Raw genomic sequence first — 17011 nt, 5'->3', positions numbered from 1 at the left:
TGTGTGCAGTAGTAGTTTACATGATTTCAGAATACACCTGAATCTGTAAGGTCCCACTGTCAGGTAGTGAATTTGAAGTAAAGATTCAACCAAGGAATTTTCAATACATCTCAGAGGTAAGACTTGTGTAAAGCCACAAATCATAAGAAAGATATTAAAGATTTCAAAGACCCTTAAAAATTCTTTAAGTATGATAAAGTTGAAGATTAAGAAGTGGAAGGCGCTGCCAAAGGAGCTTCATCCAAATATAGAGTTTGCTACAGCCTATACAAGCCAGTCACCCCTTTAAAAAACATTTAACCTTTTTGTCAGCCAGCTAGCAAGTTGCTTATGATCGGTAATTATGTTGTTAAGATTAAATTAACATTGGTATCTATAAAATGACTGCAGAGAACCAGAGTGAAAAAAGATTTCACTCTGAAATAAGGTTTAATAATATGACCTGCCCAGTATTAAAGTTACTGTTGTGATTTTTTTATGTTGATACTAGTGACATAAAACTATTTATGGGTTATACTGGAAAACATAAATTCTAAAGGCTTTACAAGTATTGCTATAGACCACCTAATTGTACATGTATATTGCAAGTATATATATATGAAGAAATAATGCATGTAAACATGATCTGGTATTAATGGTGGATTTAAAGTTCACATACATTTTGAGAAACTGTGATGATGAATGCAGTAGCTGAAATTCATATGGTTGAATCAGTTAATGATGGCTTCTTAACTCAGTTTGTAAAAAGCACTTACAAATTGATTTCAATTGAAATACTCCTAAAATATCAAGTCCAAGTCTAGGAAAATACAACCTGAGAGGATTAATGTAAATTTTAAGAAAAAAACAAGGAAGAGCAAAATTAAGAAATATATACAGTATATACTATATCAGAACCTCAAACACAAAGAGAGAAAATAATATTTTAGAAAAGGAGATAAAAGCAAGCAAACCTTTTCAGTAGTGACAAAAGTGGAAACTGTAAAAGTTGAAGCAAACAGTTTAAGAGATAGTATATAGTTAGTACAAGAAGATTAGAAGACACAAAAATAGTACACATGCTAAAAGAAAATTTTATGCACTTTTTTTTTCATCTCAACTACTTGCCACGGGCTGTATAAGGAGCTCCATCAGTCCTAAGTAATTTTAGCTTAACTGACACTGAGGCATTACATGGACTAGAACAGTTTAAAACTAATAAATCACCAGGGCCTGACATTATTTTCCCAGTTGTACTTAAGGAAATGAGGAATGATATTCATAGACCTTTAACCAGGATATTTTAACTGTCACTAATAATGGGAGATGTACCCCTAGACTGAAGAACTGAAAATGTAACACCAATTAGCAAAAATGGGGACGAAACTGAATCAGGAAGCTATAAGATCACTTTTACTGTTGCTATAGGTAAAAATCATATCTTGAGCCTCAGCATAGTAAAATAAATATAAGGTTGACAAGCAAAAAGTGATGCAGGAAGTAGGATATCATTCACATTGGTGATTCTTTTCTCAAGTTGTGGCAGTTTAGGTTGGTTTACCTGCGTTACACCAAAATAATGCATGGATGGAATAAAAAAAATAAAGAATGTTTCAATATATAGCAATAAGAGTGGAATTCAAATCAAGCAAAGATATGCTCAAACTTTACCATGACACTGGAAGAAATCATGCGTTCATTTTTGGTCACCACATAATGGGTATTACAGCCTCAGGGATAGTTCAACACGTTATTCGGGTGTTTACTAATTGCAGACAGGTTTAGGAAACAAAAACCTTCAATCGTGACAAACCTAGATAGAGCTGGTTTGATCCAAGTATATAAAATCACAAGGGGTATAGAGAAAGTCAACCAGAAGTTTAGTTTGGACTTAGTAGCAAAGTGCTGTTCAGATAGTTAAGGCCGAAGACTGCTGGACTCCTTCAAAATGTGACTACTGTAGGACTCATTATTAGAGCACAACCTTAATGTGGTTACAAGTGTATCTTTTGTGCTTAATATGGTTAAAATACACATGAAGGTCAATTAAAATTCCAACCACAAAAGAACGAACAGAGTTCCATTATTAATTCAGTTCTGTTTGTCAATCAACACTACATGTGTGTTTAATAAAACAACTGCATTAAGTCTTAAGTCAGTGTACAAATAATTAAATTTCTTCTGCCTAACAGCTGCAATTCATGGGTTTATTTGAATTAAGCAGGCAGAGAAAACAAAAGAGCACCTACAGTATGCACGCTTTGTAAAAAACAGCAGAATTTGACAAGCTCGTGTTTGTTACCTTTTGTAAGTTCGTATATACTTGAGGAAGTGGATAACAACATCTTAATATCCTTCAAAACAATGAAGAAATAATATAATTGGAATGTATACTACTTTCAATGCTCATAATTGTAACTCTAAAAAGAATCAAATTTTGTAAAACTGTTAGAACAATGAAACCATCACAGTCACCTCTCACAAAGGTCAAAAGAGAAGTGTTTTTGTAAAAATGTAGCACTATGTACTATGAACCTGGAATTCCCCTCCAAAGTCAAAGGTTCCACAAACTTTATTTGTAATTGATTTCAAAATACGATTATATGTGAATGCGTACATGAATGCAACATAAAAAGTAATTACACAATTGCAGGGACATTTTTAATATATTGATTGCTAATTACACAGAGGTATTCTGCGTTTTGCAAGATTTTCTTCTTCTTAAGAAGCAAAATGGAAGACGCATTATTCCATGCTATTTATATTAAAAAGATGTGCTAAATATGTTACATTACACATGAAATATTATGTTATCTAGTTCTCCCCAAGTTTATCTACATGAGTGGTATACTGTGTATATATATGACGAAATGTCACAAATATAGGCAAGAACGAACGCCGCAAGTTAAATCAAGTTATATAGGTTCAACTAGATTTATAGGTTGTAGAGGTTTCTTGTAATTTAGCTCACTGGAGATTTACATGCATTTGCAGCCCTAAGTAGTGACTTTTTCACAGTCGCACGAACATTTAGGCCAGCGAAAATGTGACTTCTTTCTACCAAAGTAGGAAACACTGCTATTTTTCCCGATGACACTCAGCTGTGCTGTAATTTCAGGAGACACAAACTGCTCCCTATGCTTGTGAATTTCTAAATTTGCGTTCAGTTGTTGCTCCAGTTCATGCCCTTCAAGCAAGCTTAATGTTTCTCCTGCTAAGTGGTTTATCTGTAATCTGTAATGAACATGAAAATAACAACAACGCACTGCAGTGGCCACAGGCACAAAAATATAAAAAAGTTGAATAGTAAAATTCTAGTATTTTATTTTTACTGTGTGCACTCATATGGTCCATTATTTAAGTTAATCTTTTCATTAACAGAATATTATTTAATACTAAACTACCATTAATTAATATGGTATTTTATAAACACAGTTGTATTAAAGCTTGCAATTAAACAGTGGAAAGTCAAATTATACAGTATATCAAAGAAAGATCCATCAAATCAGAAAGTCACATTTAACTTCCAACAATTATTGCAAACACATTCAAACCGCAACAAGTTAATTGAAACAATATAGAGCAATAAAACTTGAAAATGGCATTTTTTGGTGACTAGAGTTCAGACATTCTTGTTGTTAATACAGAAAGCAAGGATATGGCAGTCGTAACAATGAGCAAGTCGACTGTTTTAAAGAGGATATTCAATCCATATAAAACATACTTGTTATAACAGTCAATAAATAAACATTCCTAAACTGTTTTTAAGCCCAGCTAACAAAGTGCCTCCTTTAACCCAAAAATATATAGCTCATGTGGATCTCAGATCATTATTAGAGTAACTTGTATGTATTTATTTTTATCTACATTGCAGGATATGTTTGCTGATTAATTTTTAACTCTTTTTTTGGTCATCCTTATTATAAAGCTGTGAAGGAAACACATATTACAAATAAAGATTTCTGACAAGACCGCTGCTGACTTTAGGTTTAAACATACTGTGGTAGAATATAATTAAATTATTTCTTCTTAAATCGATTGCCTTGAAAGTATTTTTTATATATATTGCACTTAGATGGAAACATGATTTAATTAATTGAGAAATTGTCTGTATACAGTACATGAGCTTCTGTAGACAGCTAATATTGTCTGCATACACATGTCTTAGATGAGGGTGTGTTCTTTTGGCTGTATTTATGTACTTGAATAAAGCCTTTTCAAGCCCGTGGTTGGTATGGAAAGTTGCATTGTTGTATAAACTGTAATGCGCTTTCTGAAAATAAGCAGAGCTCCAACAAAGTTGGACTGAGCCACATATGGCTCATTCTGGAGTACAGGTTCTCTCATGAGAAGGTCAGCTTGATTATTTAGTTTATTAATTACAAACATCAGAAAAAGAGTCACCACATACCTTTCCTGCAGACTGCTGCACTGTTGCTCTGTTCATTCCAGATGGCACCCCATGCAGATGATTCAGCCTTGCCTGAAATCCTGGGAAAAAGTACACATGGTATAAAAAAGTATTGTCAAAGCAGTACAGTACAGCTTAAACACAAGCTAGTATTCTGCGATGCTACAAGAGGCAGTGAATGAAAACACAACAAGCCACTGGTACCGGTAATGCTAAAAGCAGCCTGTGACAGATATTAACCATTAATGAGGAGTACAGAACTGTCATGATCTGCTTTTTTGCTAAGAAGGAACTTCATCCAAAAGTATAGGCACATCTACAAAGGGTAAAAAGAGGAGTATGCAAAATTCTGAAGTGAAACGCTGAAGCTTGTCAAGGTAATGACAGTCTAATGCGTTACTGTTCACCTCTAAACCATCACTGGAGTAAGCACACGAAACCCACTAACAGCCTAAGAGTACCAGCAGGGAATTAAGAGTGCAACTGACCTCCCCGGGCTTCTTTTGACATGAGGGGAAAGGAACCGGTGAGGATGCTGTTGAAGACAGGGTCAGACAGCTCTCTCTCCAGGTCTGAGGAGTCCTCCTTCTCCCACCAGGGGATGACTCCAGCAATGCCACATGCCCCGCCAGGTTCACCCTCATAGAACCAGTCACTCTGCTCGTCGTCACCTGAATGCATTTAATTAAACCCCAGAAGACCATCAGACGGGAGGAAAACCCACATCTGAAGTAAGTTAAAAGGTTCCTTCAGCAGCAACTGAACTCTACTGAAGCACTAGAAATGCATCCTCAACTTGTGGTTCTATTTCAATTCTGACTCCCAGCAGCATGCTTTGTAATTTACTGCAAACTAAATTCCTGGGTGGATTTATGTCTTCATAAAGGGAGAGGAAAACAATCAAATGAACACCTATGAAGTTCATTTTTATTATTGCACAATCATTTACTAAAAAAAGTTTCCGAAAAACTTTTTTTTAAAGAAAAAAATAATGGATGTTAATCGAATGTGATTACACAGTACACCTAAATTTTGGTATTGCAGTAAAATGTTCCTACACAGCTGCTACAGTGTTTCATATACTTGTACCAACACTGAGTCACAATAAAGTGGGTTTTCCCCAAGAGTGAAATTTCTTACAATAACTAATTCAAAGGTGCTTCCCATTAAACACCATTCTATAAGGTCATACTGTTTGATATTCAAGCATTAGAAATTCACAATAATGGACTTCGTTCAAGGAAAAAGTTGTTCCATGATAATAAGACACAACATGAACTATACTAAAACACTAAGGAAAAAAAAAACTAAGCTTACATTTAATACAAAGTGGTTTAACTCCCATATAATTTAAAAACTTTATTTAAAATTGCTCTATTATTTATTGCACTTAATTACTTGGCTATTTTTTTTATTTCACACCTGTACGTGCTTCTGGCAGAATGCATACTTCTCATTACAATTGTTGCATGCTGTAAACTTTATATAATATTTGTCACAATGAACCCAAGAAAAACATGTCTTCATTTTATAACTGCTTTGATTGCCCTAGTAATTTCCTCTTAACCCTCATTCTTCCTTGATCTCTACTGTTTCAGGTCTTTTTTCATTCACTTCCTTCCAACCACCTACAAGTATTCTTCATTTTGCCTGTCCAACACAGACCAACAGAGCAATAACACTTGGGTGAACACATGTGGAGATGCTGAGCAATCAAGTGGTCCCAGACTCAGTAAAAGCACTTTCACAGTAAAGTCCTGAATCTGGTAACTGTGTAAGGAAAGTATACAAGTTAATTCAAATATATATAAAATGTGTCCACAACTGGACTCCCTGGAGCAGCACATCTTTCCAAAAGTTTTTAAAAAATAGGACTGGGAAAATGAACATTATTAGATTGTTAATGTAAAAGCACAGGTTTATTAGTGACTTAATTAGCACCTACTGGTCTTATCATTCCAGTTCAGAAATAATAATAATTAGTGTGAGGAAAATTGAGTTTTAGCTTTTTATTTGTAATAAAAGGAATGAATTATTCATCCAAAAATAAAAATCACCTTTAATTGATCATGTAATATATTGTGGTTAATGTTTCATATATTTTTCTGTAACAATTTTAAAATTCAGTTTACATCATACTTAAAAAATACCTAGTTGTAATGCGCATAAATTATAAAAGTTAAGTGTTACATAGGCACAAACAGATTATGCAGGCATTCAAAATTTGGGGTACTGGTTGCAAAGTTTTGTAATTTTAGCTATAGAAACGGCACTGAATTTCCAGTGCAGCAAATCAAAAAAAGACATTTGTTACAAAACAGTAAGATAACCTACTAATCCTAGTCTAGCAATTAAGAGTTTACAATAAAATAAAAAAATCAGGCTTTCATTTTGAAAAAATGTGAGCAGCAGTTTAGCAAATAAAGTTAATCTAAATTTTAAAAATCATGATATACAGCATTTAATTGTTAATTGTTAATGTGCTTCAGTGCGAGTGTGCACAATTTTATTTTAATTTGTAAGTCATCTAAAATTAGAGGACAGGTTCTAGGAAAATGTGGGAAATTAAAAAAAAGGTTAATTTGTCACCACATTGTGTTTTTTATCTCTGTATTATACTACAGTATACAAGCATCACCTGTTTATCTTCCCCTTCAGTCATCTGCTACTTGTTGACATGGGTCTTGTCATTGAATAAGCGAGATAATATTTTTAAAAGTTGGTGTTCACTTCTGATCATTTCAAAAATATGCTGAAAGTTCAAAACTACAATAAAAATGTAATTTTTACATATTGCAAAACATTTAGGATATCTGATTAATCTTAAAACCCAAATCACCCAAATACGTGACAGCAAGATTTTCTTAATCACACTGGCTGCCTACTCATAAGTTGAAGGTCCAAAAATATGGCAGAAAACATTTTTAATAGTCAATGATAATGTGTAATTAATAATTGTGTTATTTGAGAGAGATTTTAAATTGAAAACAACTGCAAACAGATGTGGCTGTATTAGATTAGTAACATAAAGACCATTTAGAAATTTTGAGAAAGTTGCTTCCAAATGAAAGGTGACACACAAATTAAGAGACTAGAGGAAAATGCATTACTCCTATTTTATGGCTATTTTATTAAGAAATCCATTCTTGCTTTCAACTCATAATTGCAAATTTAGACACAGAACCTAGACAGAAAAGACCCAGAAAAACAACCTGAGGTGAGAAAAATGTATATAAAATATAATCTGCTTCTAATAATGGGACAGCAGAGCACTTTAGTGTTATTAATTCACAAATTCTCAAAACAACCACCTGGCTGTACAACACAAACAGTATTAAAAAGTAGCAAAAACACAGAATTAAGTTAGGCAAGAAGAATAAACTTCATTGCATTTATACAATAAAGGTATTAACAATGTAAATTTTACTTCTTACTGTTTTTACTTATTTACTGCATTACTATACATTTCTGCTAACCTGTTAACTCAAGTTGCCTTGTAGACTATATTAAATAAAGGAAAGATTATTTTTAAAAAGTACCTTTAAAGGTCTGTACAAGAATTCAGATCAGTAATGTTTAGTAAAGAAAATAGTATTGAGATTATTGTTATTATGCTGCATTAAGGAGAGAAAAAAAGATTCACTGTAGTACCTTGTCTCCCCTCATCATTGGTATACAAGCCACCGTCGCTACTGTTGCTGAGGCTGCTAGTTTCACTGTAATAACAAACACAAAACAAAAAGAGAAAAAAACAGATCAAAAGAACAATTGATCTCTGAATCGTAAAATTATAAAGAAACAAGCCTGTGCTCAGATGGAAGTTAAGCCAAAGAATGATCGGAGTGGAATAAGATTTTTTTTTCTGGGGTGGGGGGGATTGGGCTGCAAATATCCTGTTTCCATTAACTATAGAGCATATTATTTTTGGCACATAAAACTGCAGGAATCTAATGGGACCCTGACAGTAAGCCAGATGTGACTGCAGCAAGGCGCCGACACAAATGATGCATTTTATTATTTGCCACCATCAAATGCTCGCTGCTCCTTTCTTATGCTGTGCAATTCAGCTTGATCCCTGGAACACCGCTGCTCGATAAAATAGGAAAAACCTCAATCAAAAGCAGGCTAAGCCTTTCTTCGGGACATGAAACGGGAGAGCCTGAAGCTCTTATTACTTTCTTGAATAAAAAAAAACAGAAACAGAAAAGAAAATTTGCAAATATACAAAGGCAGGCATTGCTTGAGTTACCTGGAAGAAGAAAATAAGCTTGGAGAAATAGATTTAAAAAGTACATACATAAATAGACAGATACAATGCACCAATACAAACATGTAAAAGAAAAATAATAACTCCCCCCCAGGTCAAAACTGCACTAGCTATTTCTATATACCTGTATAGTATTTACTATATGAAATAATGTGGACAGCACACACACAAAAGTTTATGGCTAGAAACTTAGTAAAAGTTGAATAACGCTAAAAAAAAAACTCTAAGCAGGTGATGAATCTCCTGCTGTGACAATGAAGCCGGCAGCACCAAATGCCCTTCTACATGGGGCACAGGAGCAGAAGGTTTATCAGTCCTTTCATTAAAATTGTATATCTAATGGATTACTGCTGTCTCTAAGCAATACGGCACAAATAATGATAAAATACCCTATATTTAATAATTTTGCACAATATTCAATTTATTACCTTTCCAGGAATATAGGTTGACTCATAAAGATACAATTTGCTCTGCCACTTTTTAACCCTTTTAAACAAAAACAGTCATTACCGTCCTGAGTTATCAAAGATACAAAGGGACCATAGTTAAACAGTACAGAAATAGATGACTGAAAAAAGTATTACTGGCATACTGTATATACTGTAAAGCAAAAAATGTATGAATACCAGAATTATTACAGCTAAAACCAGAATTCCAGAATTCATTTAATTAAATTTTCCATAATCCACTGCTAAGTAGTAAATTAGGACAAAACAAATAATAAAATCATGTTTGTTTTTTAAAATTTCTTTAAAAAAGTAATGAAAAGGGAAGCATATCTACAGTGATATGCTTCTATAGAAAAACGTATGCTGTTCTTTGAAAGAATGTAATAATATCCCCTGATAACCTCTTTCCCTATATTAATATAGTTCTTTTGAAGTATGTTTTCACGTGTTTGACTTATGAGATCTGTTTTCAAAATAATCAAAGACCAAGGGTACCATGGTCTTTAGTGTGAAGGACAAAAGAAAAATTGTTTGCATTTTTAATTAAGTGCTCCCTGGGTTAAGAGTAATCTGTTTTTACAAGGGTTAATGTTTGAAAGGCAGATGTTTAACAGCAAGCCGCACACCTAAAACCTAATGGCATAAATGGCCTTTTCCTCTTACTCCCCCCCCCATCAACCCCCTACCTGCATAAAAATGCACATATATAGATACACAGTATATTTGTTTTTGTCAGTTTCCAAACTTAATCTCAAGCCCACCTGCTCAGTTTGCAGTATTCAAAATGAAAACAGAATTAGGTCACAAACTGAAGTGTAAACATGATCAGGCTTCACAGCCCCTCCAGGTGACATCTCATCTGTGTGGTGGAAAAAAATGATGACTTACACCTATCCGTGTTGTCAAAATACTACTTCTGAGGCAATTACCATTGTAGTGTGCCTGCTGCTGGGTCCGGATGGATGGGGTCTGCTGCCAAAGGGTCAGTCTTTCCCCCATATTTCTAACGGCAAGCTCAGGTGTTGCAGGACAGCAAATTGGTCTGTGCCTGTCAGGGGTTATCTGTATTGCAGGCAACCCCGCAGCCACCTCATGTCCATGCCAAACACACATCCTGAATATTTGACTTGGCCATCAAAAGAATGATAACTTCTTGATGAGAAGTGATAATCTCTTAAGCATAGCCAACTGAAAGTTACCAAGTGGTGGCAAATCAATTGTCAGGAAGGCTATCAGCATCTGCAGATCTGTCAGTTTTCAAACTGTCAAACACAGCCAATAACCAGCCTTCCAGCACACAATTTCATTGAGAGGAAACTGTAACTAATCTGCTGAACTATGTTACAAAAATATGCCTATTTAACAACATAGACATTATCCAAAGTGTGTTAACACAATTAACAAGAAAAGTTAACAGGACAAAAGCTAATCTGCTGTGTACATGGCCTCTTTGACTACTTTTCCCCCTCAGTATTTGCAGATAGAATATACTGAGGAGCAAATGATAATTATATTATTTTTGTGAACATTTCCTTCATTTCAACACTAGTAGCATGCTCATAAAGCAACTCCATATCTAAAAAAATGGAAATAAAAGTAAAGATGACATCTATTCATACAGTATATATATAGACATTTTGTTATGTACAAATTACAAGGTACTGTAATTTGCTTTAATCACTAAAGAAATCATATGACACAATGCTCAAATAAGAACAGTAAAGGCTTTTCTGCAAATCTAGCCCTGTTATTATAGCTTAACGGAAAGCTAGTGATTTTAGTCTTTCTTTCTCTGTCACCTCCATACAATTCCTTCTCCTTTTTCACAAAAACATATTTAAATGTACTTAGATATGCAGACTCCTTTCTTTCAACAAACTGCATAGTTGTAGTCACCACAAAACCTATTCCCCCGAAGGAACAATTTAGTGTAAAAATCCACTAGTGAAGGTGAAGGGGAAAAAAAAAAGAAATAACACTTGAATCTTTAACCACCTGTCACTCATCTCTTCATCAGAGCCCTTTTGATCCTCGTAGTCCATTTTGTCTTTGTTTGCACGGCCAGTGTCCTCACTTTCCACCACCACTCCCTCGTCGGCCGCCTCTTGCCCGTGCCTACTGGCAGTCAGTTTTCTCTTTTTCAGTTTGCTTTTGCCGTGCTCAGGCGGCTTGGTCGAGGCCTCCTGTGGGGGCAGCTCCTGGCTGGCACTGCCCTGCTGCTTGGTCAGTGTCATAACGCTAGCGACCTCCGCCGGAGGGTCGACCGCCATGCGCTTTACTTTCCTTCTCCTGCGCAGGCTCCGACTGCCCAGGCCTTCCGCCACAGGGTCCTCGTGCCACACGGGCCTCTTAGCCCGACCCGCTTCCAGAACAGAAGTTAGGCGGCGCTTTGCCCCGAGCAGCTGGTCGTCCGAGTCGCTGTGGTCTTTGCTATGGCTTGCGCTCCGGTAATCCTTGCCGTGCTGCTCCTCCAGGCTGGACTCCGAGCCCTCGCTCAGGTAGTGGCTGGGCTCCCAAGGGGGGCAAGCGTTGTCCGAGCGCCTCTTCCTTCCCCGCCGTTTGCGTGCCTGCCGCTTCAGGAGGCACCCCACTGAAAGGGAGTGGTCCCCCGCCTCCGCGTAGCCTCCCCGAGCCTGCTCTGAGCTCTCCTCCAGCGCTGACACCAAATCGTGGACCAGCTCGTCCATCGTTCTGCGAAAGTGCCTGGCAAGGTGGGAAAGAGGATAACACTCAGCCTAGGACCTTTCACCCGGGAATACATAGCTAGAGCACTGGGAAAAATCTGAAGTTCTTTTCCCCCATTAGAGCTTTTCATAACTTAAATTAACTAATAATTTGCTTAAATGGAATTCTTCTTTGTTTTTACCAAGGATTTAAGATTGGTTATGTAAACAGATCCATGCAATCTAATAAACTGTGACTTCTGAGAACCGTAGCTCTGTTGAAGTCTAAGAAATCAGTTCATAGAAGTGCCAAGTCGAAAATATGGATACAGTAAAGACTTCCAGTCATTCTTTCCTTGGTGTGAAAACACCTGCTGAAAGTGTGATTTAAGAGTGATTCTGTAAAGCAGACACTCACAACCCTTTTGCTGCAAGCCATATTAAATTTTTCCTATTAGTGATTTACAATTAAACGCATTGTCTACATATAAAGAAATCTAACATAAACACAGTAAACAAAAGTATAGAACAGAAAAAATATTTTTGGTTTTAAAGAATACACATGGGCAACAGCACCCTCTAAGGGTAAGTGTTACCTGTAGAACATACATAAACAAACTGAGTGAGTGAGCTGTGCCACTAAATGTAACAAAGTAGGTACCTTACACCTAATCTCATTGGGCAATAACGCAAGTATTCTAAAACCTATTCTAGATGACCTGTTTGAGAACTACAAAGCATGTTAAATACAAATTAGCAAACCTTTACGAAAATAAGTCAAAAAAATGTTCATTATTCTACCACTCTGTCCAGTCAAAGAGGGTCTTATTCCAACTGGATAAAAACAGCCTCTTAAAAATATTTAAATTGCTTTGTTACACAGTAACAGTATAGTATGCAAAAAGGCAAAAGTACAGTATGTGGTCTGTAAATGAATGGGGTACTTTAGCAGAGTTGTCTCCAATACAGAAACATTCCTCTTACTACTGCAAATCTGAATCATATCATACAGTAAACATATAATTGCATAATAACTGTACAGGAGATAAAAACAAACCATTGTAATGAAAAGCCTTTATATGAAATCGCATCTTCTTGCAAAAGCAAGCAAGACTATTCACCAAAACGCAGTGAGCTGCAATGTGGAGAAATGAAGTACATGCTGTGCAAATGAAAGGAGTGATCAATGGGTAGAGGAGTAAACAGATACAAAATATTAACTGATAGCATTTAAAGCAGCATGAGTGATGTCGCTGTCATCACTTCTGAGCACGTCTCCATCTATAACCTTGCTCAGCCATTATAGCATGCATCTGTGCTACATGCAGATGTTTCTCAGAGCTTTACAATAAAAAAAACATGATCTGTTGGCATAAAATTGACACCTGCTTTTTGTCAGGGTTCCCACATCAATCTGCAATTGATTTCAAGTAAGGGAAGGTCCTTGAGAAAAAGCTTTATACTTCTACACCAAAAAATAATTGTAAAATATCAAGAATTTCGTCAAAAGAATTTGAAGAACATTTACTTGTTGTAGTGCTTTATATCACATCAACTTTCTAGATAAAATAATTTCACATTAAAATCTGTAAAATAACTAAGCTACATAAGTTATCCTGTAAAGTGAAATGATTCACAATATGGTTGCACATTTGTGCAGTTACAAGCTTTTTATTTTAATGCTGCAGCCATATCTAATAATTACCTTATTCTTTTTGAGTCTACTATACAACTTCTTTAAATGTAACAGAATGGACAAAAATTATTTAGCAAACAAAGGGAATAAAAGAATTATGTTAGCTTTTAATTTAGTAAGTAATTAATTCCTTGTGTCACGGGGCGCTATAGACAATTGGATTTGTGTTTCACTTGCAAAGAAAATAGTTTCTTCAGTTTAGGTTTATTTCATCCCACAAGAGTAAAATCTAGTCAAACTTGTGTTTCTCTGCAAGTGAAATAAAACTTCTTTAGTCCACTTGTAACATCATGCAGACCAGCTGCCTGAAACCACAAATAATAAAAAAACAGAACTCACCAACCCCAAAATTCCAGCTACTACTTGATTGCTTTCTGGCTTTTCAATTCTATGAAATAGAACACTGATTTCAAGTATTTGGGTATGCAATAATTTTTACACTGAATTATGTCTGTACCTCTCACTGCTCCTCTGTTATGTATGTCTTAATACTTGTGAAAACGATCTTGTGCAATGGAAAGAGTGTCTTAATGTTATACTAGACTGGAGTTTTATAGCATAAAGTAAAAACATTTTCCCCATGTAATAATCACATGATTAAAAGTTTTCTTTCTGACGTGTTATGCTTTAGCAATAAATCTCAATGGTTTTCCGCAAATCAAGAAACTCTAGTTTATGGAGCTGCTAAGATAAAAAAATAAAATTCTCTATTTCATTACAACTCTTTATTTAATCAACATAAGTTGGCCAATATCAGTCTCTCATTTACAACAAACTAACCAAGAGCCTTACACCAATATTGTACAGGAGAGGAAGAAAAGGAAAATCAATAACAAATAGGGCGTAATGTAATAGGACGAGGCAGTGTTAACAAGTCAAAGTGTCAGGCATAAAATAATTATACAAGTCACACCGCCCTTAGATATGAAGGTGGACAGTTTCAGTTAGGCTGCAGATTATTCTAGTAACGACAGAAGCAAAAGGAAATCACTGGTACCAAAAGTTGGTAGTTGCTTTTGGGAGGCTCAGATTAATAAGTGTGCTACATCTTAAATGGTTTGAAAGTATAGAGAACAGTAATACATCGAGACAGGATGGTGTCTTCACAATTAAATATCTCAAAATTAATTTTAAACAGTGAAACATTCATTTAGTATGCAGAGAGAAGGCCAATTAATCAAAGAATAGAGGTCACAATAAGTGCAATAGGGGGCACCAGTGATAAATCGTAAGGTAAAGTGGTATAAGACATCAAGTTTTCCAAGAGCCGTTTTAAAGGCCATTCTGTAAAGCACAACACCACAGTTGAAGATGAGGACTACAAACATTTGAACTTGTGTATGTCTATAGGAATGTGTAAAACAAGATTTGATGCAATAAAGAACAAAATAATCTTATCTAATAATTTATAAATAAAAAGTATTAAAAGGTTTTACTTTTAAAAGCAAATATTGAATGTCTAGATATTCATAAACTGATATTTATATATACTTATAATTTTGCTTTTGTAAAAATGTTGTGATTCTTAAAGGATAACTTTATGTTAAATGAATGGCATAAACTAATTTTAGCAGATTTAACAGGAGATGCAGTTCACAGAAAATCTAAGGAACTTTATTCCAGTTGACTGTACCTGCATATGAGATTATGTCAATAGTAAAGGTGCCTAATGCAAGAAAAAGATTATGTGCTGGAGAACAGAGCACGGCCAAGAATAGAACCCTATAAGACTCTCTTATTACCTGGGAGGAAGTTGTCAAACAAATCCTTTAAGATTTTACACACTGTAGTTTTGTAAGTTATTCTGAACATACAGTATCTATATCAAAACCAATACTGCACAGCTTTTCAGAAGGATTGATCCACAGTATCAATAGCCTTGGGTAAAACTATAAAAATAATGCACAAGTGTATATTTTTTATAATATCACTTTCAGGCTGCTGTAACACATCTACACCTGGAATGGCAAGCAAACATCATATTTAAAAGGGCTCAGTATCCCTGAACTTGTTACAGAAGTGCCGTCATTCACTTCAAACCTAAATAATGTAGAATTCACTCTTTTAACATTGTGAAGTTTGCTGCTGTCTAGGGAGCTCTATGCTATACTTTGAGCACATGAGGGAGCGCATGACCAAATGCCGACAGCGGCAGAGCAGAATTCCAACTATGGCCTTTGTGCCACGATTAGGATTTCACAACCTTATGTCTATCAGTCGCTGAGGTTGCAGAAGAGAAGAGGGAGGAGTTTAGAGGGGAAGAATCTGTAACAGGGCTTACAGAAGTGACATCACCCCTTTGAAATGCAGGCAGTGTTGAATTCTTTTAAGGCAGAGGACCCTGCCTTTTGGCATAACAGAGTTTGCCACCGTCAAGGGAGTAGTGCAATGGATGCTTTTTGCTTTCCAGTGACAGTGACTGAATCCTGGCAGGGGAAGAGCAAAGCCTAACTCCTCACACACATCACATGACATCGCTGCTATCTAAAAAAAGAACTTAACTGCGTGTTAATAACTTTTTTCTATCATCTTAAAAAGGCAAAGTAAAATTGATATATATGTCTATAGCATTACATATGTCTATAACATTCAGGGTTGACTTACCACCCCCCCTTTGAAAAGAGTCAGAACAAGGGCGGACTTCTGCTCTGCTGGGATATCAGCCGTTTTAAAATAGAGAATGAGGACGAAGGTCAGTGGAATGGATATTATACGAGCCGCAGGTATTCGAAAAAAATGATGCGACAGCTCTACTACTTCAACCGTTGTGAAGTTGAAAAAAACCCACGGACAGATACACCGGAAAACAGTTTAAGTGTCTGGAACTTTCTCCTTCCCATTTTGTGTTTTATTCGAGGTCTGATCCAAATCTTTTTTTTATTTTTTATCATTGCCTTTCACAGTCTAATAATCAAAATTAATTTATAGTCCCGCAGTAATTGTTGTCGCCTTTAGTTAGCAGTTTCTGAAACTATAAGCAGTTTTTGTGTATATTATGCAATTTTTCCAATCAAATATACACTATTTAAGTCATAGAAAAATAATTTGGGTATCGCTGTATATACAGCATACAATGAAACAGCATATTTTAGAACCATATGAAGATGTATCAGTGGTAACAGTGTTATAATACAACCCACTATACCATGCATTTAGTTATAGCAAGGTAAGATGATAGGTATTACAATATAATAGAGTTTTATGGAAACATTCCAAACAGCATCTTTTTAATGAAATCTTTCAAATGAAACTAAAACTTAACAGTACACAGAACGATAAAAAACTGAAATTACTGGACAGTGTTTTTTATTAGATGGGTGGCACAGTGGTAAGCATTGCTGCCTCGCAGAGCTGGGGCCTTGGGTTCAGTTACAGACCTGGGGTGCTATCTGCGTGGGGTTTGTATGTTCTCCCCATATTTGCGTGGGTTTCCTGCCACATTCCAAAAACATACTGGTATATTAATTGGTTTCTAGGTTTGAGTGTGTGCGTGTCTGTGTATCTGCCCTGTGAAGGCCAAGTGTCCCACCCAGGGCATACCCTGCG

The 17011-nt window shown here is 35.7% G+C and overlaps 1 protein-coding gene across 1 annotated transcript in view; it reads right to left on the bottom strand.

Moving 5' to 3' along the window:
- The window catches only part of LOC148674546 (G patch domain-containing protein 2-like), a 97719-nt gene that overhangs the window by 76376 nt on the left and 4332 nt on the right, over positions 1–17011 (bottom strand). The window contains exons 2-5 of the mRNA XM_088624742.1: positions 11102–11809; positions 8042–8106; positions 4879–5061; positions 4391–4470 (exon numbers count right to left, since the gene is read on the bottom strand). Coding sequence (XP_088480868.1) covers positions 4391–4470; positions 4879–5061; positions 8042–8106; positions 11102–11809 — 1036 coding nt within the window. The remainder of the gene's footprint in view (positions 1–4390; positions 4471–4878; positions 5062–8041; positions 8107–11101; positions 11810–17011) is intronic.

The sequence above is a fragment of the Lepisosteus platostomus genome, chromosome 3 (genome assembly GCF_059453375.1).
Source record: "Lepisosteus platostomus isolate fLepPlt1 chromosome 3, fLepPlt1.hap1, whole genome shotgun sequence".
Classification (NCBI taxonomy): domain Eukaryota; kingdom Metazoa; phylum Chordata; class Actinopteri; order Semionotiformes; family Lepisosteidae; genus Lepisosteus; species Lepisosteus platostomus.
Note: the sequence above shows the minus strand (reverse complement) of the source record. Positions and strands in the feature narration are given on the sequence as shown.